Source organism: Podarcis liolepis (assembly GCF_965112155.1).
Source record: "Podarcis liolepis genome assembly, chromosome: 11".
Lineage (NCBI taxonomy): Eukaryota > Metazoa > Chordata > Lepidosauria > Squamata > Lacertidae > Podarcis > Podarcis liolepis.
The window spans coordinates 8837067-8851446 of NC_139565.1; the positions used below are offsets into that span (position 1 = coordinate 8837067).

The 14380-nt window shown below is 43.9% G+C and overlaps 1 protein-coding gene across 1 annotated transcript; it reads right to left on the reverse strand.

Moving 5' to 3' along the window:
• Positions 1-1095: 1095 nt before the first annotated feature.
• ZNF367 (zinc finger protein 367) lies at positions 1096-10051 on the reverse strand. The gene is made up of 5 exons (XM_083465028.1): positions 9662-10051; positions 6741-6891; positions 4730-4849; positions 3847-3985; positions 1096-3499 (listed from the first exon to the last, which is right to left on the reverse strand). The coding sequence occupies exons 1-5, from the start codon at positions 10034-10036 to the stop codon at positions 3262-3264; spliced, it is 1023 nt and encodes a 340-aa protein (XP_083321154.1). The 5' UTR covers positions 10037-10051; the 3' UTR covers positions 1096-3261.
• Between the last annotated feature and the right edge of the window lie 4329 nt (positions 10052-14380).

Here is a 14380-nt window from a genome sequence, read left to right on the forward strand (position 1 = left end):
AGTTTGCCCTCTTTTCTAAAAGCTGAAGTTTTATCAGTTTGCTGGTCTGGAGCATTCAGGTGTGTTTTAACACAATGCAAAGGAGGAAAGACAAGGCTCTTAGAGAAGCAAGTGCTTTTCATGAAACTGGGCCACCTCCAACCAATTTTACGTCCATCATTCTACCGTGGGAAAGAAAGGCTATTCAAAAATGGAAAACATTCAAGACAGTTCCCAATCTTCTCCCTGTGAGGGAGGGGAGCATGTTTAGGGAAGCTTTTAATGTTTGATGCATTACTGTATTTTAATATTTTGTTGGAAGCCGCCTAGAGTAGCTGGGGAAGCCCAGCCAAATGGGCGGGGTATATTTATTTATTTATATTATTCGGAGCTGGCACAAGTGACTCAACATCAACACACCTGGCAGTGAATTGCTAAAGAAGTTTGGATGAATATTCGAAGAGCTCAAGAATGATAACTACAAACTGATCAAATATATAGAACAATGACAAGTGGTACACTTGCTGATGATCAATTAAGCAAGGGCATTTGATTAGCAACCCGTTTGCTACTTAGCCTCCTAATTCCTAAGGAAGCAGTCAGGGTGTACTTCGATTTTCACATATGATTTCTCCACCTTGACTTTATTTCTCTTAAATAAATCATGACATGATGTAATATGTGTTGTTGTTCATCTGAGGTTGTATGTATCCCATTTTAAGACCTGCTAAGGAACAAATGATTGCTTTTATGTCCTGATACTGATATTCAAAACCACAGAATTCAAAGAGCACTTTCTTTTTCCCACGGCTGTATTTGTAGCTCCTTCTCCTCACTCACAGTTTAATAAAAATATTTTCCAGTGCTAGAATAAGCCAGCCCTTAAGAAAGCATATGAACAAAAACAGGCTTATTAGTCAAGGTTTCAAATGCACACAAGGTGCTTTGCATTTCCTGTTAAATAACTGTTAAATAAATTAGAGAGAGAACTGTACCAACCAGTTCTTCAGTGTACAAGAGTCAGAGACACAGAACTATTGTGCATGCACCAGAACTTCTGAATGTAGCATACGATCTCAAGGATACAATGTAAAGCAACAGTATCATCATAAACAGTTTTAAAACTCAGGCAACTTTTTATTCAAAGCTTATTAGAATTACAGCATTTTAATTCATGCCAAAAGTACAGCTTAATCATATGAAGCAGAGAATTCTTGAACCACCATTTCAAAAAGCCAATCTTTTTCACAAATGTAACTTATTCTGGAGTTTTCCCAAAGATGTATTTTATACATAATTGGTAAAGCAGCTCAACTAGCCTAGAGCTAGTCAGTATGCAGGGTTCTCTTTTAAAAAAATAATTAAATGCATATTTTCAATATGCATTCTGTGTAAATATAGATTGAAAAAAGGGGATGTGTTTGTGTGTGCCAACAATGAATTAGCTCTTGCTCGCAATACCAGATGTTGCAGTCGTAAGTTTACCTTTAAGTTATCAGTTGGATTCCATGAAGTGCAAAATGTTTTTCCCCTTTCGGGGAAAGCATCAAAGTTGGCATTTGAGGGTCCTTAGCCTTTTTCCCCAAGGACTTCATGTCAATTGTTATGTGCTCGAAAAATCCAGGTTGAAGTGCTTTGCTTTAAAGAATCAGAGGTGGCAAACAAACATAAGAAATTAACAAGCCAAAAAGTGACAGTGTAATTTAAATCCATCTACTGCACTACCTTCCCCCTTTCTGGCTGTTTGCCAGCATTAATACATAATTCTTAAGGATATAAAAAAATGACTTTGACACTATATAAGTATAACCCTGGAAATGTATCTTTATCTTGCCAAAGACAAGACATCTGTAATTAAACTTTATACTGGGAAATAACATTCTTTGCTCATTTGTTGTGGTCAGAAGGAATGAAGTCCAACAAATGCTAATAGGTGGTTGTTAGGTCAAGTATCACATAGTTTATATTTTTGTGCCAATAGCCTTAATTTTTTTCTAAAAACAGGAGCATAAAATTCTCTAAGTCTATTATGCACCTCTACTCAATTTGATCACAAATCGCTATAAAAGGCACATGCCTGGCATATGATAACTTAAAACTATTAAGGCTATACCTTTTTTCCCCGCTGAGTGCTCAAGAGCACTAAGTGCTATCCCTATATCTTAATTTGGGGGGAAAGGGGGGGAAAATACTAATCCATATATCTCAACTTGCAACTACTTCCAGAAGCCTAATTTACTAATTGTATAGCAAATATTTTTATCAATAACTGTACTAGCTAGTGAACACAAAACTTGGTATGTAACGTTTCAAATGGAAGCAATAAGGTGGCGTTATGCAAGAAATATCTATCTGCAATAAAATCTTCTGAAGCAGTATTAGTGTTTGCTGTCTTTTACTAAAACCAATGCTACCCTGTAAATATCCCCATTACCAAAAACAAATCCCATTGCTCTAGGGTCTAAATCTGAAAGAAATCCTCAATTGATGGAATGTTACCATGATGCCTAGAATTTGCAAGATGTATCACTCAGTTATAGGTGAGTCCAACAATGTGCAAATGCTCCCAATATTCTGTTGGGAACAAGAAGTGCTACTCAACCAAGAGACTGCCAAGACCTCAGCCTACTAAAAGGAAAGTCAGTCTCCATGTCAGTAGTCACAGTGAAGATTCTGAACGACATACTACCCAGTTATTCTATGCTGCTACAAAGTTACAACAGCTATTTCTAGCACTCTTGCGAGCAATGCTAGGTAAAATATTGATGTTTGAAAAACCATGGTTGCATCACTGTTTACATCCAATTTTTTTAAAGAAAGTTTCAACTATTTTCTTTGAACATACGTACCATTATTCTAATCTAGTGAGTTCAGAAAGTGCTTCCTGTGAAAACTTTATCAAAGAATGACAGGAATTCTGACTTTACACACTTTTACATAGAGGCAAGCCCCACTGATTGCAGTGACTTACTTCCACATAATTGTGATCAAGAGCAAAGCCCTAACTTTGCAAATCTAGCTTTCCATAACATGAGCATTTCCCACTCTGCATTATACAGTCTCCTATTTACAAAATACTTTAAAAAGCTTTACATCTGACTTTCTCATACAAAAAAAAAAAGTGCAATTCTCTTACCCCATTTTCTGGGGCAACAACATTCTTCATAAATTCTACAGAATAGCAGCCTATAGAAGCAAATAAGGTGCTTAGCTTATGCCCAGGAGCTAACTGGTTTTAAGTACCAAATGCAGTACTTTTTATCAGCAGGTCCAGTTCGTATATTACTGTCGTAATGGTGCCCCCGCCAAGTTGGCAAGCTCAATTAGTGCCAGTGCTCCATGCAAGCGTTCGCGCTGTTCTTGGAGGCGGCTACAGGAAACTGAATGGGCAATATTTTTTTCCTCCTCCTCCTCATCTTCAGACTGAAGATATTCCATGGGATCCTGCTGCTCCTGGTCAGGCTTATGAGTAGTTTTGCTTTTCAACATAGGAGTGCGCTGTTCTCTCATCTCCCAGTACCTGTCAGTAAAGATGAATGTTAGCATTACAAATAGCAACTGAAAGCACTGTGGCCTGATAGTCCCTTGGATTTCATTTAATTAAGCTAAGGAAAGGATTGGTTCATTCAAAGCAAAGACTGTGAAGTAAGAAGGAATAAGAAGCCTTTAAAAAATAAGACTTGCCGAGTGTGGTTTGAAATGCCATACTTACAATACATCCAACGTGACATGACAAAATGTTCCCAATTCTCAATGCTTTTAAACTTATTTCATTTACGAATTGCTTTTAAACATTGCAAAGAATTTTAATAATAATAGTAATAATAATATAAAAAACAGCTTTGCATTTTATATGAAATAACTTACTTTGCCAGCCATTCAGCAACAGCTTTGTTCTCTGCAGTTTGTTTTTTATTCAGTCTGTCTGTTGGTTCTTCTCTCCTCAGCTTTGCATATGGATGTTTGGGACAATGACGGTTTGCATGCGTGAATCTGCTTACGCATCCTTATTAAAAAGACAAGACAGACATACCAATAATTTAAACAAAGACATTCTACTAACTTCCCATGTTTAAAACACAAACGCTGCTTGGCCCAGAAAACATAACATTAAAAACATACACCAAGTGGAGTTTTTCTGTAATTAGTGTTACAAAGTAGACACTAGCACTTGGCAACCAAAATTCTGGCTTATGTGTTCCTTTAGCCCCTTTAGCTTTCCAAATTTTTCTTGCATGTCCTCCCCACTTATTCCAAAGATGTATTGCCCTATGGCCACACATGCTAACTGGCCATGAAATGGCTTTTCCCCCTTCAAGCTACATAATCCCCATAGGTCCTTCCTTCTAAGGAAGCAAGGGGCCTACACAAAATACTCCCCTCCTCCATATTCAAGCACACAGCTTCAGCTTTCACCATTTTCAGCGATCCCAAACCCCCACGCCCAGTCCTAGTGCTTCACCACATGATGCATTCTTTCAAAAATGCTTTCTTTTCACACATTCCAGGCAAAGCACTCAGTATCACCAGTTTTAGCTGAGGAATTAAATATTAGTTGAACACCCACCCATAGATTTCAATGGATTTTTAAGCACTTTATTTTACTGTTAATACCATTATTTTTTCAAACTAGTAGTACACATAATCTTCCTTCCCTCTCGTATAGTACATATTAGAAGCAGGCACGTCTTATTCCCAATTGTATTCACGGCAGTTTATTTCAACAAAGATTAATTCTGTCTTGGCTCACCATTTTCAGCGCACACAAAAGGTTTTTCCCCTGTATGGAGACGTTGGTGCGTTTTGAGTTGCCCACTCTGAACAAAAGCTTTCCCACACTCTGGGTAGTCACACAAATAAGGCCTTTCACCTGGGGGGGAAAAACAATCACGGGGTTGTAAAGGGTATTTGTAGAAATAAAAGCACTGAAAACTCATTCTGAAAAGTGTGTTATTTTTGTTAGTATTGTAAAGCTGTCAAACTTTTTTAGTTGCTTTGAAATACAATTAAGGGACAACAACAAAGATGTACATAAAATTCAGAATGGACCAAGTGCTGATGCTCTAGCTGGCATGCTACTCGACTACACACCTTTAATTAATCTCTCTGATATACATTCTCTGCTTCTAAGTTACTGCAAAAGGTACATCCTATCACGGGCATAGGCAGGATTTTTTTTGGGGGGGGAAGAACCTCAGTTTGCTATTTTTATTGCTGGGGAGCAGCTGCCCTTCTTTGCCCCCCACCCTCCGGGCTGGCTATGCCCATGCATCCTATATTTCCTCATTCAAACAATTCAACAGAATGGGCATCATTCAAAGTTAAGATTCTTTGAAGTCCCATTGGTTTAAAGTTCTCCCATTGAAAGGACAATCCTATAGCCCATGGGTAGGCAAACTAAGGCCTGGGGGCTGGATTGGGCCCAATCGCCTTCTAAATCTGGCCCACGGATGGTCCAGTAATCAGCGTGCTTTTACATGAGTAGAATGGGCCCTTTTAATTAACATGCATCTCTGGGTTATTTGTGGGGCATAGGAATTCGTTCATTTTTCCCCCTTCAAAATATAGTCCAGCCCCCCACAAGGTCTGAGAGACAGTGGACCCACCCCCTGCGGAAGAAGTTTGCTGACCCCTGCTATAGCCCTTTGGAGGGTGCCAGAGATCTGACACAGCAGGGAGTTTTGCTGTTGGATTTCCCTTCCGCATCACCCCTGAAATCTCAAGTGTGTTAGTCCAACATATGTCAGAGCTTTGATGCTGTAGGCCCGATACGAGGCTTCTTGGGGGCATGCCAGGGGAGGAATGAGAAAATGCAGAATGCACAAACATTCCTCCTTCACTTCTGCTCTGCTGGGTTGAACCTAGCAAGCCTTTGTATTGGGCACCTGAACTGCCTTAGGTTCACTCCCAAATCTTAGCTGGCTAGTGGCCATAATTCCAAAGCAAGTGTCAAAAGCTTCAGAGTGTCTTGTTGTTGCCTTCTGCCTGGATGAACTTGAAGAAGCAGAATCCTTGTGACCAACTTAGGAGTTTAAGGAAAGAGAAAAAAAACCAGAAGATTCAAACCAACCACCTACTTCCTACCTCAAAATGACAGGTCATCATCTTGTGTTTCTTCACTTGGAAGCAAGACCTAGGCCTAGTATAAATGTAATTAAAAGACTATCACAGTATTTCATACTGTCGTGAAGCTACACTGTTTATTAAGAGACAGGTTTACAGAAGAGCAACAAGGAAATATGGAACACATGCAGTTCAGGGGAATTATTTGAGCCTCCCCACAAATTAAATGCATCTCTCACAAAAAGTTATAAGCAAGGAATAAACTAAAGAAGCCTCTATTACATGATTAAATGTGTGAAATACTTGCTCTCATTTCTTTAAGTGTCAGCGATCACCGAGTTGGAAAGGGACCACAAAGGTTATCTAGTCCAACCCCTCGCAGTGCAGGAATCTTTTGCCCATTGTGGGGCTCGAACCCACAACCCTGAGATTAAGAGTCTCATCCACTCCCAACTGATCTATCCCAGTTGACACCCTAGGAATGAATACTTCCAAGACTACTTCACCTGGATTTCAGATTGTTGGTGAAATGCGATTGTTGTACTATTACAAACAGACGGTATCATGTTATGAAACTCCACCCTATCACAAATTCCAATTAGTTCATAACAAACACCTTAGCCTATTTTTCTCCAGGACCCATGCTTTGACAGAATATCCATGCTTGATCTTCCCCCTTCTTGACTTGTTCCACTTACCAGTGTGAGTTCTTTTGTGGGCCTGTAAAGACTTCTCTCGTGGGAATACTCTGTTGCAAACACTACAACGAATCCTGCTTGAAGAGTGCTCTCCCTCGCTTATTAGATCTCGGACGGTGTCTGCTCTTGGTCGACCTCTTCTAGTCCCATCCTGGAAAATAAACAGGCCATTATCAAATGCTTCCCAAGAACTACTATATAAAAGGTGGTGGGGCATTAGACCTCAGCTCATAGGCCAGTGGAGCTGTTGCAGGCATTTCCTGGCACAAATCTACGGTATTCATCTGTCACAACCTGCTAGAGCCCAAAACACTGGCATTTTTGTCTGCACCTGTTTGCTGAATGTGCGATCAATACATTTAATAGGTACATTATATCTAATTGTGCTTGGTATCTTACCGGGCACTTTGCACAATGCCAGTCTGGCATCGCATTGCATACTATCCAACATTTCTCCAATGAAAATAGGGCCATCTTATTCTATAATGCTGCCGATAATTTATTTATTTATACCACGACCATCTGACAGGGTTGGCTCAGTCACTCTGGGTGGCTTCCAACATAAATAAAAACTAAATAAAACATTAAAATTTAAAAAACTTCCCTATACAGGGCTGCCTTTAGATTTCTTCTAAAGGTTGTATTACTTATCCCCTTAGTTAAATGCTGGCCTACAGCTGAAATAAACAGATTGAATTCTATCTCCTTAGTTCGGGGATCACATATCTCCATACCCTCCAACACGGGGGCACTTGGAGGGACTGGCATTGTGAAGATGCTCGCGCCTAGGTCAGCATGTGGCTCCCTTATCCCTGCCTTTCTGCTAGTCTCAAAAGAAAAAGAACAAAGAACAGTGTTAAATTGCGGCAGCGTTCGCAACCACTATCCAGGGGTATGTGTGTGCCACTTATTCAGGAAACGTGTTCTCTATCAAGCTGGTGTGGTGTAATTTTACACATTACTTGGAAAGAGAGGCGAACTAATTCCAGCGTACTGGAAGAAGCAAAGATCATCAGTGTTGAAGCAATGATTCTTCAGCATCAACTTCGATGGACCGGTCATGTTGTGCGAATGCCTGATTATTGTCTTCTAAAGCAACTACAGTACTCTATTCTGAACTTAAAAATGGAAAGCGTAAAGCTGGTGGTCAACAAAAGAGGTTTAAAGTCTCAAGGCATATCTAATAAAAATGTAGTATAAACACCAACAACTGGGAAAAACTGGCCTGTGAGCGCTCCAACTGGAGAACAGCATTGACCAAAGGTGTCATGGGCTTTGAAGACGATTGAAACATGCTAAGAGGAAGGCACGCTTGGCAAACTCGTGCCTGGAAACCAATGTGCCCACTGTGGAAGGACGTGTGGATCCAGAATTGGCCTCCACAATCACTTACAGACTCATTGTTAAGACTGTGTTAATGGAAGAATGCGGCAACTAGACTGGTGACGGTCGCCGAGACCACATAACACCGCCGAGACTTGAAAGACCTACATTGGCTCCCAGTACATTTCCGAACACAATTCAAAGTGTTGGTGCTGACCTTTAAAGCCCTAAATGGCCTCAGCCCAGTATACCTGAAGGAGCGCCTCCACACCCATCCTTCTGCCTGGACGCTGAGGTCTAGTGCCGAGGGCCTTCTCGGTGGTGGCACCCACCCTGTGGAATGCCCTCCCACCAGATGTCAAAGAGAAAAACAACTACCACACTTTTAGAAGACAACTGAAGGGAAGTTTTTAATGTGCGGCATTTTAATATTTTTGATGTTTGTTGGAAGCTGCCCAGAGTGGCTGGGGAAGCCCAGCCAGATGGGCAGGGTACAAATAAATAAATTATTAGTATTATTAGTATTATTATTCGGATCACCAAAGGAGAAAGAAGTGAGCATCAGGTTGGGACCTGGGAGGTCTGGGTTCAAACCCCAATTCAGGTGGGTTAAAAATGTAAAAAGTAAAAATAAAACGTGTCTGCCAAATATTCAGGAAGCAGGAGTTTGCCGTTTATTTAGGAGTTGTATCAACCGGACATAAGGAGGCGAAGAAGAAGAATGGCAGATAAAGATGATGGATTTTTTGGAGCTAGCTGACCTAACCGGAAGAGTCCACGACCAGAAGGAGGAGGAATATCAGGAAGATTGGATCAAATTTAATGATTAGTTAAACATGTTAAGTTAAGCTAACTGAAAACAGCTTACAGATACTTAATTGGCTTAGGATTTTGTTTAAGTTAAGTGATGAATTAATAGTTTTAATTTCATAATGTGAAGATCTAAGGATGTTAATGTTTAGGTTAAATCATTTTAAGAACTATGATTTGGAAAACCGTTAAAAGGACATGCAATGAAATTCAACCAAGGGGAAGCGAGCAAATCACTTAATAATGTTAATAAGTGTAATTTTTAATAGGGTTATGATTTATTTATGTTTGTTTGTTTATAAGGTTGTAAAAATCAATTTAAAAAATTGGGGAAAAGGGGGGACATAAGGAGGGGAGGTTGCTACCGTCGTTGTTGTTATTTAAAGGGCGCAGAGAGCGCGCGCGCGCCCCCTTGAGCACCGCAGGTGCCAAAGGGAGCTGCTCCTGCGCGCCCAGCCGCGAATTTCGAGCGTGCGCGCGCGCTACCACGCGGGAAAAAGCGGAGGCGCGCGCGGGGGGGGGGACACCTCTCAATACACACACCCGCTTTTGGCGCGCGGAGGTGTCGTCACCCAGAGCGTGAATCACTCGCGGAAGTGACTTAACTGCACACATACACACACACAAAAAAAACAGAGCACCCGAGGGGGCGGGGCCGGCCGGACGTTGGCCAGAACCCTTTAAAAAAAAAAGGATTCGGGATCCCATTCCCCTCAACTGCCGCCGCGCGCGCCTTTCCCTGCCCCGCCCCCTCCAGGGGCTCTTAACCCCTTCGGCGCCGCACTCACCCTCAAGTGCCCGCCGCCCCCGATGCCGCTGTCGGGGCTGCCCGCCTCCTCGTCCTCTCCGCCCGAGCGTCCCGAGGCTCCACGGACTCCGCCGACGCCGCCTGCTCCACCTCCTCCGCCATCGCGGAGAGGCTGCGGCGTGGCCGGCGGGGGGCTGAGGGTGACGTTGTGCGCGTTCTCCCCCCAGCGCCACGGGTAGACCATGAAGTCGCTGAAGCCCGGGCTGGTGGGGATGGGCGGCGGCGGCGGGGCGCGGGCGTCGGCTCCGCGGGGCGGCTTGACGGGGGTGGTCTTGATGACCGAGACCAGGACGCGCTTCGGGGAGTCGCCCGGGCACAGGAGGACGGGCGCGGGGAGGCCCGGCCGCTCCGACATCCTGCGCCGGGAGTCGCCCTCTCGCACGCTCCGCTCCGCCGCCGCCGCCCTCGGCTCTTCTCCGGTGCCTGAGGGGACGCCTCAGGGGCGCATGGCCGCGAAGCAGGCAGAGCTTTTCCCCTCAGGGACGCCGCCAACCCCGAAGCAGCCGCGGCCTCTTCCCACACGCGGCTTGTCACCCACCAGCGGCCGCAACCCTGACCGCCGCCGCCACCGAATCCAAGACTTTCCCGCGTTACATTTCGCGCCTGGGCGGAACCAATCACCAAGTCGGGCGCGGACGTCAGGAGAGTGGCGGGCTGCCGCGGCCAATGGCGCGCGGGGAAAGCGCCCAGCTCCCTCACCTCAAAGGCGGGCGGCTGGGAAAAGGTGGGACTTAGCCGCAGCGGAGCTCAGCCATTGGGTGGCGCGTGGCCGTCTCCGGCCAACAGAATTCGAAAGTCTCCCAGGGTGGGTGGGCCGCCGGCATCTTACCAAGGCCCGCCCTCGGCTGTCCTCATGTGAATAATTGTGCTTGGTGCTGATTGGCTGCGGGATGGAAAGAGGCGGGTTCTGTCGCTGGCGGTTAAATGCGCAGTAAACAGGCTTTGGGCGCGTTTGGCGCGTTATTTAGTCCCAGGCGTCTGGCCAATCACAATTGCCGACGCAGCTCTCTAGGCGCGCTAAGCAAGAGGCCACCTGAGCGCTTATCACGTGACAATCTCTATTTAAATGTAATTAATGAATCAGAATAGGGACGCGGGTGGCGCTGTGGGTAAAAGCCTCAGTGCCTAGGGCTTGCCGATCGAAAGGTTGGCGGTTCGAATCCCCGCGGTGGGGTGCGCTCCCCTTGCTTGGTCGCAGCGCCTGCCCACCTAGCAGTTCGAAAGCACCCCCGGGTGCAAGTAGATAAATAGGTACCGCTTTATAGCGGGAAGGTAAACGGCGTTTCCGTGTGCTGCGCTGGCTCGCCAGATGCAGCTTTGTCACGCTGGCCACGTGACCTGGAAGTGTCTCCGGACAGCGCTGGCCCCCGGCCTCTTAAGTGAGATGGGTGCACAACCCTAGAGTCTGTCAAGACTGGCCTGTACGGGCAGGGGTACCTTTAATGAATCAGAATAGGAAAATGTGCAGTTGGACGGAAATGCGCTTATGTTATTAGCTAAAACTGTGATAAACAAGAAAAGACGTTGTGCCAGTCTAATATATTGGGCTTTAAAGCCCTGGTTCTCAATAGAATGGAATTATTCCCCAAACCTAGAAGAAAATTGTTGTGGGTGAACATATCCGACGACACAGCTCTTATTTATTCACAGGCCAGAACAGAACTGAACTGAAGGGTTCAGCCAACCTGGTTATATAGAGCTCCACTAGAACGCAACTGTAACACTTTCTGTAAATATCCAATCACTGAATGTCACTTTCAATCCCTTATTTGCATATGTGGACGTGAGTGAAAACTATCTACAGTATCCCCCTGATGGCCCTGGTTGAGAACTTCAGTACATAACAAAAATAGTGTGCCAAAGTACAGTGGTACCTTGGGTTACATACGCTTCAGGTTACAGACTCCAATAACCCAGAAATAATACTTCAGGTTAAGAACTTTGCTTCAGAATGAGAACAGAAATCGTGCTCCAGTGGCGCGGCGGCAGCAGGATGCCCCATTAGCTAAAGTGGTGCTTCAGGTTAGGAACAGTTTCAGGTTAAGAACGGACCTCCGGAACGAATTAAGTACTTGACCCGAGGTACCACTGTACATTCATCGCAGAGGCGAGATAACAGCCCAGCTGGATCAAACCAAAGGCCTATCTATTGCAGCCAGGGATTTGCTAGCATGCGCAGGCATGATTCTGTCAGCTCTTTGTTATACGCTTCTGGGACAATGCACTCTCATAGTCATGTACTGTATAAGAAAGTTGAACTTAGGATTTATGTAGCACATTTGTAAAGTTTTTTTTTTTTAATGAATACAGTCATAGTTTTTTTTCATCTGAAACTCACCAGAACTCAGTTCCAGCACCTCTCAACCGGACTCCATTATAAGAGAACAAGGGAGGCATTCGTGATGAGTTCCTGCACCTCTTTTTCTAGAAAAACAGCGGTGAAGACAGTATTGTCCGGATATTTATTGCATTTCCTTTCTGTGGATAAGCCAAGCAGAAATTCATTAAATATGTATCTGTTTAAAATCACCACATTTATATTTACATTTCTTCCAAGGAATTCAAGGTGACAGGCATGTTTCTCCCACACCCCATTTTATATGCTGAAAAGTCATGTGAGGTAGTTAGACAATCATTATTTGCCATGGCTGTGCTCAGCTTTTAGTATGCTTTTGGATCCCAGTGGCTGGAAAGCAAGGAGAGAGTGCTATGTGTTCAGGTCTTACTGTTACAGATCTGGGATACCAGAGTTTGAGGGTGCAAGGGCACCCAGAACTACTAGAGATAGTGAATGTTAGAAATCAGTAAAGGGGTAGAATTTAGCTGATTTTTGGAGTATGAAGGAACAGTGCCAGAAACTAGATTCAAAATACAGGCCGAACCAGTTCTCCTGTTCAGGAGATGGCTGTTAGCGATGACATTAAGAAAACAAGAAGAACTAAGTAGCGGGCCGTTAAAGAACCACCCAGCTGCTGTCCTTACATCTCAGCTGTGTGTTACTTATAGCACAGCTGGAAGAGGCTGCAGGAGGCGTCATGTCACACAGGGAAAATGTGCCCTTTTTGGAAACAGGTCTCAATAAGGGGAGCAAAGAAACTGAAGGGGAGGTGTTGCGCTTTGCAAGGTGTTCTGGGAACAAGGAGGAGGAAGTAGAAAGAATTTCATGGGCTGGAGGAGGAGGTTCCGCCGAGAGACTGGAGGCCATGACTGCCTTTTGCTTTGGACCCAAGCTCACCGAAGCTATGAGAGGAGCAATGAGGGACACTCTTGGGGTGCAATATTCTGTGTCCCATCTACTGAAGGCTTTAGGTGTAAATATCTTTAAAATTAACCGTATTTCTTAAAGGCACTAGTCTATGCTGCAGCGTTCAAAACTCCCATTGTTCTAGGCGTGTTTTGAGACAAGGAATTTCATTAGCGAGAGCAGTTTCTGAGCTCTGAGCACAGTACGGCGCCTATGATCTCAGATTAAAACTGCAGAGTGGAAGAAAGGGAGGACCTTTTTCTGCCTCCCCACTCCAAGCCACTCTCTGAAGACTGGAGAAGAGACCCTCTTAAGTATATTAGGGGGGCAGGCAGGGGAAGCATGGCTTTGTTTTTGCAGTCTTCAGATGAGGACTAGTCTATGTGAAAAAGATGAGGACTAGTCTATGTGAATATAAGATTTTAGCTTTGTATTCTTGTTGTAAAGAAAGTGTATCTAGACATTCCGTTGTTCTGCCCATAACCTAGGTTTAAGGTGCCATTTAGCTCCTAGCTTTCTTACCTCAATTTCTAACATTGCTGTGCTGTGCCTTGATTTCCCAATGGAAACACAAGCCTGTTGCGGAGACTGGGGGTGACATTCAGCCTTAGTAACAATACATTGCCTCACACATGCTGTCATCCTCCACACCTTTAGTGAAGGATTTTCCCCTCTCCCTGACTGAAAGGAAATTGTACTCTTTTCACCCCAAGTTACAAAACATGCTCTGCATCAAATAAATAGTATGGAGTGTGTTGGTTAAGTTCATATTTCTTATAAATGCACTCTAGCCTACTTATTTGCACAGTGTGGCATCCATTGAGGGCTTTGTACTAGCAGAAGCACTTCTGCTAACACAACACTTTTACTAATCCTCCTTTTTCCATTTGCTGTCTTCCATGTCATATGTACCATATATTTAGGAGTAGGTTTCAGGGAGCAGGAGCAGATGTGCTGGTAGGTGGGGACAGCAACAATCAGGTGCAGAAGTGGAAGCGCTTCTAATGCAAAGCCACGGTTGGAGACAAGCCCTATATTGGCTTATACATGTTGGGCATGAGAACTAGAGGAGTAAGGAAAAGGCATCATAGAAAAGATGGGTTCTGAAATGCGACTGGACGGAAGTAAGAAACATAGTATTGCACCGGTGTTCTGGGAAGCAGTTCAAGTATATGGAGCAATATGGAAGAGAGGCAGATTTTTTACCCTAGATTGTAGGATTAATCTACACTGGTGAATCATAACATTAAAATATGTTATAAAAATGTGACACCAGAGAGTGCTGTAGAGCAGCGATCTGTGGCCAATGGGAAATTGCACTGGAAGCTATATTTTTAAATAGTATTTTTTAATAGCGTTTTCCAGATCAGTGTAGATGCGGCTGTCGTCTCCCTTCCATATATTATAACAGAGACCTTACTTACCATTAGCTGCAACTGAACCTAGGAACTCAGT